The following is a 13,551-nucleotide window of genomic DNA, read 5'->3' as shown; positions in this document are numbered from 1 at the left end:
TAACAAACAACCCCCAAACTCAGGGATTTACAACAATCACTCATTCTGGTTGTCTGGGATGTGACTGATCTAGGCTGGGCTCATTGGGTGGCTCTGCTTCAAGCACGGGGTCCTCCTGAGTTTGGTTCTTTGCAGGCTGGGGTCAGGTTTACTCCTCATGGCTCTTTTCCTCATTGATCTAGGGTGCTAGCCAGGGCAGTGACAGAAGCAAAGAAGGGGTCAGCAAAATCACATGGCCCCTCTTAAATTGTGGGCTTGGAACTGGCACACCATCCCTTGTGTCATATTCCATCTGTTAAAGCAAGTCAGGTAGCTATGGCCATAGTCAAGGGACAGGGAGATTTATTCTGCACAGTGTGAGGTCATGGTAAGGGTAGGGGTGCATAATATACCACAGGAAGTGGTGATCTGTGGCTAATAATTTAGTCAACCACAATCTTAAATATAACAATTCCATGTTATTCATTTATTTATTAAAACAATCCTATTTAAAAAATTTTTTAAATTTATCTTTATTGTTGAAAGTAATACAGATGTGCCCTCCCCCCCCTATTGACCCCTTCTAGCCTACCCCTGCCCCCCACCCCAGGCCTGCATCACACTATTGTCTGTGACCATGGGTTATGCATATATGCATACAAGTTCTTTGGTTGATCTCTTCTCATCCACCCACATACCCCCATCTTCCCTCTGAGATTCTTCCATGCTTCTATGTCTCTGGATCTATTTTGTTCATCTGTTTTTTTTTGTTGTTGTTGTTGTTCATTAGATTCCACATATGAGTGAGATCATGTAATTCTTTGTCTTACAGAGAAATACTTATCTTTCTATGACTGACTTATTTAGCTTAGCATAATACTCTCCAGGTCCCTCCATGCTGTCTCAAAGGGTAAGAGATCCTTCTTTTTTACTGCTGCATAGTATTCCATGGTGTAAATGTACCACAGCTTTTTTATCCACTCATCTACTGATGGGCACTTGAGCTGTTTCCAGATCTTAGCAGTTGTAAATCATGCTACTATGAACATAGTGGTGCATACTAGTATATTCTTTCTGATTGTTGTTTCGGGTTTCTTGGGATATATTACTAGAAGTGGGATCATTGGGCCAAATGGTAGTTCCATATTGCAGCCATTATGGAAAATAGTATGCAGTTTCCTCAAAAAATTAAATATGGAACAATCCTATATTAAAGCACAGTTCTTTCAGCTAGAGAGAATCTGCAGTGAAGTATGGAGCACAGGTGTTGTGAATGAAAGAACTGTTATTCTTTTTTACTAATATAGTTTGCATCAATATCACATTGGTGATGACAAGGGGTGGTGTATTGGATATTCCTATTTTGGGCAGAGAATGTCCGTTGGTTTTCCATTACTCTTTGCACGTCATTTCTGAATCTGTCTTCAGTTTCAGGGAGCAATATGGGGATGAAAATTCACCAGATCATATGACACTATTAGTAACACTTTCTCCTGAGGATCCAGAGTTTAATTCAAATAATTGCGATGGTGAAGCTATTGAATCTTATTTATATTCTTGGAGAAATATTGTAGTTAATATAACTAATTGTGGTAAATTGTATTCATAAAAAAAACCCAAACCTTTGACTCTAAACTCCTTTTTTTTTTTAATTGACAAAACAGAATAAAACTTTCAAAAAATCTATATTTTGTTGATTTTTTACAGAGAGGAAGGGAGAGGGATAGAGAGTTAGAAACATGGATCAGCTGCCTCCTGCACACCCCCCACTGGGGATGTGCCAACAACCAAGGTACATGCCCTTGACCAGAATCCAACCCGGGACCCTTCAGTCCACAGGCAGACGCTCTATCCACTGAGCCAAACCATTAGAGCCAGAATAAAACTTTTTAAACTTATAGTGCATTGACCTTTTGAATGTATGGGGTCTTCTATTTACTAAGAAAACTGATCATTATAGCAATTGAGATTGCTTTTGTTTTTAATTATTATTATTCCTTGCTCAAAACAAAGTAATTATTGTTACTTTAGAATCAGGACTCTTTTTTTTTTTTGTGATCAGTTTCTCATCATGCCTTTTTGAGAGCTATTTCCTAGGAGTCAACTAGCTACTCTTGGAGACTTAAGGAACTGTTTTAGAGCAGCAATGTCCTCTCCTGCCCCTCACAAGAGGTACCTCTGAAAAAAATAGAATCAGATAACAAAAATGATAACTTTCACAGAACCAGAAATGTCCAAGAAATCATACCTCCTAAGAATGCCTGCTAAAACACTGTGCCTGTCACTTGTATAAAAGCAATTTTTGAAAATACTCCAAAAAATTGTGATCAATTTACACTGGTATTTTCTAATTCAGGATATGAATCTCCCAAGATAAAATAATTTTAAAGAGAGTTTTCCTTACATAAAGACTACAAGTCTGTTGTCCTCTAAGATTTCACATTTGTAATTCATTCAACAAACCTTTTCTTTTTAATTTCTCACCTGAGGATATGTTTCTATTAATTTTAGAGAAAGAAAAAAAACATGGATATGAGATAGAAACATTGATTGGTTGCCTCCCAAATGTGCCCCGATGGAATCAAACCTGCAAACTGGGTATGTGTCCTGACTAGGAATCAAACCCACAACCTTTAGGTGTAGGAGCAACACTCCAACCAACTGAGCCACCGGGTCAGGGCTCATTCAACAAGCCTTTGATGCGCACCTACTATTTGGACAGAGGCTTGAGTTACAGGAGGAATAAGACAAAATCCCCAATCTCAGGACCCTCCCACTTTGTTTAGGAAGGCAGATAAGTTCAATTTAAATAATACCTTATGCTTTTTTTTCCTTAAAATAAAAATCTAAAATGATCCATTTAATTGTAATTAAATAAACAATCCACCAGAGTTCAACACATTTACACAAAAGCAAAAAATCAGATCTGACAAACTCAAAGTGCTAGGAATTACACCAAAGTTTAAACATTTGCTTTTCTCCCTGAATATGTCCATTTTGAGGAAAACACACTTTTCATTGTATTTAAGTCATCTTCATCCTTTGCACCTGCCTGTAGAGGGGCACTGCTCACCATCAGAGAGTCCAGCTGATGTCCCAGGCTCAGGATTGTTCTGTCTGTTCTCATTCTAGTGACTCTTAAACCTGCCTGCAACTCCAGCTCCTTCAGGCAGCCGGGCCCTCTGGTCTGCGATGGCTTCAGGGACTGTGAGGACGGCCAGGACGAGCAGAACTGCACTCAGAGTAAGGGTTCTGGCACTCTGCTCTTCTCCCTATGAAATGCATATATACAGTATATTGTAATCCTCACCCAAGGATATTTTTCCATTGATTTTTACAGAGTGAAACAGAGGTGGGGAGAGAGAGAAATCAATGTGAGAGAGATATATTGACTGGTTGCCTCCCCTATGCACCCCAACCAGGGCCAGGGATCGAGCCTGCAACCGAGGTACATGCCTTTGACCAGGACTCAAACCTGGGACCCTTCAGTCCGCAGGCCCATGCTCTAATCACTGAGAAACCCAGCCAGGGCTATAAAATTCCTTTAAATCAGAATCTAAACACCTCTGTTGGATTAGGACAATCTACTATCAACTTGTCTCTTTTCCCAGGACTTTCTCAGTTTTCATACTGAAAATCTCATATCCCGGGAATCCTCTCAGTCTCAGACAGAATGGGATTGCTGGTCACGAACTGGGGTGGAGTGTTATGTGTGGGTGTGTGAATACTGAAGATTTTCATTGCTTACTTGCTTTTAATGCTGCTCCAGACTGAAGGACACTGAGGACCCGATATAGGGAACTTGCTGGAAACCATGCCCCTGCAGAGACACGCACGCTGTGAACAAATGTGCTGTAATCCACAGTTTGTCCATTCTCTCCCCCACCCCCACTGCCCTAATGGTATAACAAGACTGAGTATGGTGATGATTTTTGCTCCAACGTTTTCTTGGAGAACAAGATAATAGCAGAGAGGTCATGACCTAAAGTCAGTGATACGGCCAACTACTTTGCAGCTCTTCTGCCGTGGAAGAAAGGTGAGGCCCTTGGATTGATTCTCAGCAGGTGCACCCGCCGCCTGCCTGCCTTCCAATGGCTCTGCTGAGGTGAAGGGGCAGGTTAACGAGGGACGTTGCTTCATTTCCCTCTGCTGTGTTTCCCAGAGCAGCAAATACCCAACCTGAGCTTAAGCCATCGTTTGCGGAGTTCAGTGTCATTTACTCAGATCTGTTTTTGGCTACAAAAAACAAACAAAACCCTGTCTTCTTTTGTTCATTTTTAGGCATTCCATGCAACAACAGAACTTTTAAGTGTGGCAATGATATCTGCTTTAGGAAACAAAATGCAAAGTGTGATGGGACTGTGGATTGTCCAGATGGAAGCGATGAAGAAGGCTGCAGTGAGTAGCTAGACTTCAGGTTTCCTCTTCAGTTTTTCATTTCATCCCCTTCTTGGTGTAATTCCCCGGGCAGAGGTTGCCTCAGGCCCAGAGAAGAATATTGGTGAACTGAATATGAAATAATTCCTCAGTTTTAAAAACACTAGAATAGATTCCATCTTCTTTCTTGATAATAAGCACTAATGTACCAGATGTTTATAAGGAGAGCTTGACTTTCTAATAACTCTAATCAAGGGACAAGTTCTTAAAAAACCTATGAGAAAGAAGTGCATACTGGCACACAGTGGATGACTTTGCTAATTATGCTTTACATTAGATCAGTTTTAAGCGCTGGTTCTTGCTTTATCTATGGTTTGAAAACTAACCTGCCATATGGTATTGTTACTTGTGTGGCCTCTGTTGGCTATGTGGCAACATGTTAACTCTTCGACCTTATCAATACTGTTTACACTGGAAAAGAATTGCTCTGATAACCAGTGTTTCTTAATAGGTTTTCATTAGTCTTGGACTTTCAAATTGTTTCCCAAATGCTTTTCTCAAATCAGCACAACTTCAAAGACAGTCTCAATTCTGTTGCATTTGGAACGAAATCTTTTCCTTTTTACTAACAACCTAAGCCCCACAGCAGCTGTTCCTATCAGTGCAGCTGCTACGAACAGCCCCCCCCCCCCACCTCACATTATTGTACGAGACTGTGCCAGCCTGCTTTCAGGAGGGAGGGAGTGGTTTGTTGGCGCTGGTTTCAGAAAGACCCACATATTGCCTCCTATCTAGATAAGCAGATTTCAATTGCTTACCTGGTTAATCAGTCACAAACTGCACTAAACTGGACTTCATTCCACTTTGTTTACAAGTCTGCCTTTAAATCACATGACCCTTCCTCTCCCACAGGCTGCAGTGGGAGTTCCTCCACCCTCCACCGCATCATCGGGGGCACCGACACCCTGGAAGGGGGGTGGCCCTGGCAAGTGAGCCTCCATTTCATTGGATCTGCCTACTGTGGAGCCTCGGTCATCTCCAGGGAGTGGCTTCTCTCTGCGGCCCACTGTTTCCATGGAAACAGGTAGGGCATCTCAGTCTGTACTGTAAAGTGGCACATTCAGACTACAGATGATGCATATGCCTTGATGTTGTGGGAGCTTCCTGTTGGTGGTGTTCACTCATAATTGGTACTTTGTGGGGGGGGATTTTGTGTGTGTTTTTTTTTACACCAATTGTGTGCCAAACATTTCTTCTAGGAATTATTGATACTTAGAAAAAAGAACAACACAAGTGAACATCAAGAATGAATAGGATTTCACTAAACTGAAGAACTAGGATAGGACTTTCAAGCCAGAGACAGGGTTGAGTGGTATACGAGCGTTTATTCCAATAACAACGGCAGTATGGGAGAGCAGCAGGTCATCCACAAAAATCTGCTCTGCAGCTCCCCCCCTCCCCCCCCTCCCCCCACCCCCAAACCAGATGCTTATATAGGGTGGGACAAAATTTACATGGGGAAGTAGGGATAACAGGCATGGGAAGGAGGCAAGGGTTGCTGGGGCAGGACTCCATTGTTTGGGCAACTTGTTGTTAATCTTTCCATGATAATAGGCTGTTCTTGAATGAGAATGGACCGCATTCCAGGGTTGGCTGCCAGGTCCAAGGTTGACTGGAGTAGCAGGAGCATACAACTCCCAGCCGGGTTAAAATGTCCTTTCCTTAATCAGAACAAGACAATCACAAGGTTAACAGAACATGATTAATATTTCTTATAACTATAGCTAGTCCCCAATATTCTATTTTTGCCCCTAACAAAAGAAAAGCTTAGAAAATAACTTCGCTTAAAATGTAACCTCATTTGGAACCTACTGGATCTTAGATACAAAAATATTATTACCTTCTTATTCAACAAATTTTAAGTGGATGGAATATTTCAACAAAGTTATACAATTAGAGTGTTTGCTTCTCCCAGAAATTACAGGATTCTTGTTAATGACTAAAATGGCTTTTATGTGACAATTAGTCTTTAATGCTATGAAACTGCTCCAAGTTATATGTTAGCCTTAATACCCTTCCAAGTCCCCAGTACCAACAATGAGATGTCAGCTAAGCAAATTAGGGGCCACACTCTTTGAGTTCTGTCCTTATTTTTTCTTCTAAAGCTTCCACATTCTCTTCACCCCACTAGAGTAAGCCCACTGCACTGGTGGAGATGAAAACCTCTCATAGAGACAACAAGACCCTTCTTGATTTTGTGGGAGGCCTCAGGGATCAGGATTAGAGTTCTGGAAGGACCAAGAGGGAGTGGGGCCCCTGGGAATGGTCATGCCTGAGCAGTGATCTTTAAAGCTTCCAGTAGTTTGCAAACAATAATTTCATTAAATCCCTGCTTATAGCACTTGGAGTTCTAATCTATCTTGTTATTTATATCATTGGAATTTGGCAAAAGGATTCCCAGACCACTACTTTCTTACTGGCCCTGGCTGCCTCCATCAAAAACTATTGTTAGTATCATTAGGAAGAATATAACATTCATTCTAGTCACTAATGTTCTTACCTGTGTGTGGATTATGAAATACCAGTGGCAAGAAAATTTCCAACATTTCCTTAGGATGTCGCTGGAGGAATTTTCTGGTGCATAGCTATCATTCACCACCCTCACTGCACCTTACTCTATCTCTGGTTTGAATATAGAGACCAGAGAGCCTCAGAGAAGTTGTGCTTCTTGCCATGTCTGTGGACAGAGCCAGCGACTATGACAGAGAATGAACGTCAGACCTCCCTTTGCTCATCTCTCTGTGGAATACTTGTTTCACCATGTCTGGTTCATTAAGCCACTGACTTCGTGCCTGGTTCTTTTTCTACCAGGCTGTCAGACCCCACGCCATGGACTGCTCACCTGGGGATGTATGTGCAGGGGAATGCCAAGTTTGTCTCCCCAGTAAGAAGAATTGTGGTCCACGAGTACTATAACAGCCAGACCTTCGACTATGATATTGCCTTGCTACAGCTCAGTGTCGCCTGGCCTGAGACCCTGAAACAGCTCATTCAGCCAATATGCATCCCTCCGGCTGGCCAGAAAGTGCGCAGTGGGGAGAAGTGCTGGGTAACCGGCTGGGGGCGAAGGCACGAAGCAGGTGTGTGAATGGGTGAACGGCCACGCTCTTCCCTCCAGATAAGAATAGCTTGTGCTGATCTAGTGCTTAGGGGTTCATAGAGGGGGTTTTTGTAGATGGCCTCCTTTGAGCCTCCTCATAACTCTGAGAGGTGGGATGGAGGAAGGTATTATTATTCCTGTTTTATGATGCTTTCCATGTATCCCCAAAAGAAACAAGTGCAAGGCAGGATTGAATAGCCTTTCAGACTCTTGAGGGGTTTGCAAAGTTTTCCACTGAAAATAGAAATAAATTCCTCCTTCTTTCTAGATTCCCTTTTCATCCAAAGAAGTGATTCATCTTCATAAAGGAGAAAGAAAGAACACACACACACACACACATACACACTACTGTGTCAGCTCCTAGACAACTGTTTGGAGGATTATACAAGTATGTCTTGCACAGAGACACCTGGTTGAGATGTTGAGAGTGAGGGCTGAAATCCAGTCTGCCCTTAGCTCTCCAGACTGCACGTTCAGGCCTAGAGGTGGTTTTTTACATTTCCTCTACCCAGGAGGGTCATCTTCTTCATTACTCACAAAGGTGTGTGTGTATGATAGGGTAGCCATACATCTGACCTGCCAAGGTTTGTCATGGTCTAGGAGTCATGGTCGGTTCTAAATATATAGTGAAGAGAAAAGTCCATAACTTAAGGTGAACATCTCTCTAAGGATTAGTGCTAATACTTTCCCTTGAGCTCCCAACCACCTCAGATTCCCTTGTGGGCGTTTTCAAGGGTTTAGGTTTAGGACATTCTCTAAAGATTCACTGGGCAGCTTCTTAAGGACCCACTGCCTTCATTTACTTATTGAAGGTATGATGTTCACCACCATTTTGGGCCTGCTAAGGTCTCAGTAGACTCAATGGGGAAGTGGACTAACTGCTTGAACACGGATAACCTCTCAGGACTTTAATGACATTACCCTAAAGCACAAGAGGAAAGAGTCTGTCTACTCAACCAACTTATCAGGAGACATTTTCTGCACAAACATGAGTGTGTATGTGTATTTTTTCTGAGTCATCTTAGCCAGATAGGTTAAAAAGGAAGTGAAAAGGCTATATCCAAATGTTATGTTTTTACGGTTCCTAGGAAACTCCCATATATCAGTTATGCTGTTCCACTTGGCTAGTAAGTGTTGGTAAGAACGGTTGCTGACTCTCAGTCCTACTGAAAGCAGGACACGGTGAAGGAGTATGGCACAGTAGCTCAGGTGAGCGAGTCAGACCTTGGGTTTGAATCCTGCTCTGTTACTTGCTAGTTGTGTGCCATTGGGCAAGTCCTTTAACCTCCTAAGCCTCCCAGTCTTCATTAGGAAAGTGGGGATCATAATAGAATGTATCTAAAAAATTGTTATTGAGCATAAAAGGAGTTAATGTGAGTACATTGTTTAATAAAAACCTGATTAAGTATAGTCATTTCCGTGATTTCTGCCTCCAATGTGTTTTTCAGACAATAAAGGCTCCCCTGTTTTGCAACAAGCAGAGGTAGAGCTCATTGACCAAACCCTCTGTGTTTCCACCTATGGGATCATTACTTCGCGGATGCTCTGTGCGGGCGTCATGTCCGGCAAGAGAGATGCTTGCAGAGTAAGTCATCTTACCGTTCCCTTGCTTAACATGTTATACTTTCCATAAGTGCTTTCACATTTGGTCTACACAACACTGGGAAATACATAACTAGGGCTGGTGCTTCACTTAATTCAGATGTTAATTATAATCCAATGGTCTAATATCACAGAAAGATGATTCAATAATTGGGTCTATAAAACTCAGTTTTCTAGTCCCCATGTAGTTTCCTTCAACATTAAGAGAATGAGGTCAGCATTTAGCATTCTCCCATGATTTTTCTTAAAATCAAAAACTACAAAACAAAGCAATGCACACACACACACACACACACACACACACACACACACACACACACTTAGAATTGCTACTGATTTCCTTAGCAGCAACCACTGACCTTCTGAAAACAAGGGTTTTATTCACTTACTCCTTTGACACAGGCTGTGGGAAACGAAAGAGGAGTGGGAGAGGTGACAGAGGACATTTGTATGCCTCTGTCACTTCTTGACAGTGGTAAGGTTGGAGGTAACTTTTGGGGGACAATGCTCTGAGCCTCAGATTCTAATCTCTGCAGTTATCTAAATGATTTCCAAAAAGTGAACAGGTGATTTAGAGGATGAGGAAGACAATGGGACTTGTTCCTACATCTTTCCACAACCTTAGCCACCATGCCATAAAGACTCATCGTAATAGTGATTTCTATATTCTGAGCTCCTATTTTGTGGCAAGCCCTATGCTAGGTCCTTGATATAGAATAATTCAAATAAAGCTTTTATTCTCATTTTACAGACGAGGAAACTGGGCCAAAGAGAGGGTAAATAAATTACCCAAGATCACACAGCTAGTCAGTAAATACCTGGCTTGGGATTTGAACCCTTATTTCTCTAATGTTAAAACTATTGTATTCTGGGTGCTTACTGCAGCTAGTCAATTATATTGTCCTGTTCCACCTAACCACCAGGGTTTACAGATGTGGCAACAATTTAAAAAATTTTCTGACTGACCTAGTTAGAATTTACCTAAATCAGGTTTAGAATTATGGGAATGGGATACAGGAACACATTTGAACTACTTTTTTATCTTTGCCTCTGAGTAAGTTATAGTTTTTCTTATTCTCCAAAATGAGAAAATAAATATCTAGATATTATAATTTAAACTAGAGGCCTGTTGCATGAAAATTCGTGCACTGGTGTGTGTGTGTGGGGTCCCTCAGCCTGGCCTGCCCCCTCTCACAGTCCGGGAACCCTCAGGGGATGTCCTAAGCCACAGTCTGGCCTCCCTCTGTGGGAGGCGACCCAGCCGATCAGGGGAAGGTGCCGCTCCCATCATCCAGCTGCTGCTGCCACTGCTGGCCCTCACAGCCACCACACCTGCCGGCCCTCAGCTCTTGTAGCTGCTGTGGCTTTGTCTGGAAGGGCGTCCGGAAGGACATCTGGTCTATCCGGTCTAATTAGCATATTACCCTTTTATTAGTATAGATGATGAATATTGTAGGAATTATTTTAAACTTTGTATTATTTCAGTCTTTGCTTTATGGAGTTGAGATATCAGAAGGGACCCTCAAGTGAGGGTGATTTGTTTATGACAGCTGCCAGCCAGTGATCCATAGGGTTACCCCATTGGACCTGGCTAACTAAACAGCGTCTCTTCTACTTTCTTCCTTGGGACTATGAGCCAACCACTGAAGGTACATGGTCTAGAGGTAGAGGTTAACCTTCCAAGGTAACCATGCCTCATAAGGTTATTGTAAAGATTAAATAACCCAAAACAGAGCTTAGCACATAGCTCACATTAAATGTTAGCTATTATTAGTATCATTATTACTATTGAGGTTCGTTGTTTGTTTGGAGGTTTATGAGAGTTGTTTCCCCTGCAAGAATATTCTAATGTTACTTCTGGCCTAAAGAATCAAATTTCTTGTGATGAATACAGAATTTTGATTATAAGGAAAGTCCAAACTGTATAATAATTAGTACAGCAAAAACCTGTCAGAATGGGAGTGTTGAATACAGTCCATTAGATACATTAATGACAAAATTAATGGCAAATGTACTTCATGCTCACATTATCTTCTTGTGTAGGGAGATTCGGGTGGACCTTTGTCTTGTCGAAGAAAAAGTGATGGAAAATGGATTTTGACTGGCATTGTTAGCTGGGGACATGGATGCGGAAGACCAAATTTTCCTGGTGTTTACACGAGGGTGTCAAACTTTGTTTCCTGGATTCATAAATACGTACCTTCTCTTTTGTAATAGTACAAGTTGGATTTTGACTGTAATTTATGTGATATGTTATTTTAAAAAGAATGGAGAAATTATAAATAAAATAAGACAACCAATTTTTTTTCTTGAACAAGCTTCACATTGCATACATTCGTTATTTGTTAAAAAGCAGAGAGATGTATTTTATTCTCTAGTAAATTGCCTCAAGTATATAGTTATATTCATTCTCAAGCATCAAAGGACCATTGATTCAGACATGGAAAAGATATTAGATAATGTTATCAGTTAAGCCTCTAAAATAAGATATGAAATGGGGGAGATAATGCATTTTTTATGTGCCTATTAAAGGTACAGCTATTTATAAGGTTTTAGGCAAATCTGACTTATTGAAATAAGAAATTCCATTAAAGAAACTTGCCTGATACTTAGTGCTCTAATGAACTTAAATACACAAAAAATTTCTCCTTTGCAGATGCTAATGTTTTGGTGATGTCACTTTGATGATAGCTTATTTCTTGATTTACGCAATAACCATTTGGGATACTATTTGCTCTTAAAGAAGATAAAGAAAGAAGAGCAAATATTACAACAAGAAAAGCAAAATTAAAAATCTTATATTGGTCAGCAAGTCTTGGCAACAAGTATATATATTTTTTAAATTATTTATTTATTTTAAAATTTACTTTTAGTGAGAGAGGGAGAGAGAGCAAAACACCAACCAACTGCCTCCTGCATGTCTCCTACTAGGGATTGGGCCTGCAACCTGGGCTTGTGCCCTGACTGAGAATTGAACTAGAAACCTTTCAGTGCACAGGATGATACTCAACCAATTGAGCCACACTGGTCATGGCTAATTTTATTTTTATTGTTGAAACTATTACAAATGTCCCCCATTTCCCTCACCTTTGCCCACCTCCACCCAACCCCCACCTCCACTCTCCTGGCCTTTACCACACTATTGTCTATGACCATAGGCTATGCATATATTATTTTTGGCTAACCTCTTCACCTTCTTTTATCCAGTCTTCCCCACCCATTCCTTCTGACATTTGTCAGTCTGTCTATATACCAATGACTCAAGTTCTATTGTGTTTGTCAGTTTATTTTGTTCATTAGATTCTACATATTAGTGAGATCATATGGCATTTATCTTTCTCTGACTGGCTTATTTCACTTAGTATCATAATCTCCAGGTCCATCCATGCTTTGCAAAGGGTAAGAGTTCCTTCTTTTTTATAGCAGTGTAGTATTCCATTGTGTAAATGTACCACAGCTTTTACATCCACTCATCTACTGATGAGCACTTGGGCTATTTCCAGATATATATTTTTTTAATGCAACCAAATTTTTAAAATATGATTTTATTGATTTTTTTCTTTTCTCTTTTAATAGAGAGGAAGGGAGAGGGAGAGGGAGAGGGAGAGGGAGAGGGAGAGGGAGAGGTGAGCAAGAAACATCATTGCCTCCTGCATGCACCTTGACAGAGAATGGAACCCATAAGCTGAGTATGTGTTTCTGACCAGAACCGGCAACCTTTTGGTGCATGGAACAGTACTCAACCCACTGAGCTACATGGGCCACAGCTGTTTCCAGATCTGGGCTATTGTAAATAAGGCTGCTATAAACACTAATTCATATGTTCTTTTGAATTAGGGTTTCAGGTGTCTTCGGGTATGTTCCCAGAAGTGGAATTGCTGGGCCACAAGAGAGTTCTATTTTTAATTTTTTGAGGAAACTCCATACTGTTTTCCACAGTGGCTGCACCATTTTGTATTTTCACCAACAGTGCACTCTGGTTCACTTTTCTCCACATCCTCGCCAGCACTTGTTGTTTCTTGATTTATTGATGATAGACATTCTGGAAGGTATGAGGTGATACCTCATTATAGTTTTAATTTGCATTTCTCTGATGATTAGTGACTAATGAGCATTCTTTTCCTATGCCTGTTGGCCATCTGTATGTCCACTTCAGAGAAGTGTCTATTTAGGTCCTTGGCCCATTTTCAAATTAGATTGTTTGTCTTCCTGGTGTTGAGTTATATAAGTTTTAATATATTTTGAAATTAACCCTTAATCAGGTGTATCATTGGCAAATGTTCTCCCATATAATAGGTTCCCTTTTGATTTTGTTGATATTTTCTTTTGCTGTGCAGAAACTTTTTAGTTTGATACAGTCCCATTGGTTAATTTTTTTAAATTTATTTATTTATTGTCTTAAATTTTACATATGTCTCCTTTTTCCCCATTTG

The 13,551-nt window shown here is 40.8% G+C and overlaps 1 protein-coding gene across 2 annotated transcripts in view; it reads left to right on the top strand.

Annotated features, from left to right (window-relative positions):
• Window positions 1–11,332, top strand: part of TMPRSS7 (transmembrane serine protease 7) — a gene marked incomplete at both ends in the record, with an annotated part of 37,989 nt that extends 26,657 nt beyond the window's left edge. For both annotated transcript variants that reach the window (XM_079763509.1, XM_079763510.1), the window contains 6 exons: window positions 3,112–3,222; window positions 4,261–4,377; window positions 5,269–5,440; window positions 7,228–7,496; window positions 8,965–9,101; window positions 11,162–11,332. In XM_079763509.1, the coding sequence (XP_079619635.1) occupies window positions 3,112–3,222; window positions 4,261–4,377; window positions 5,269–5,440; window positions 7,228–7,496; window positions 8,965–9,101; window positions 11,162–11,332 (977 nt within the window). The remainder of the gene's footprint in view (window positions 1–3,111; window positions 3,223–4,260; window positions 4,378–5,268; window positions 5,441–7,227; window positions 7,497–8,964; window positions 9,102–11,161) is intronic.
• Between the last annotated feature and the right edge of the window lie 2,219 nt (window positions 11,333–13,551).

Source organism: Cnephaeus nilssonii (assembly GCF_951640355.1).
Source record: "Cnephaeus nilssonii genome assembly, chromosome: 3".
NCBI lineage: Eukaryota > Metazoa > Chordata > Mammalia > Chiroptera > Vespertilionidae > Cnephaeus > Cnephaeus nilssonii.
Note: the sequence above shows the minus strand (reverse complement) of the source record. Positions and strands in the feature narration are given on the sequence as shown.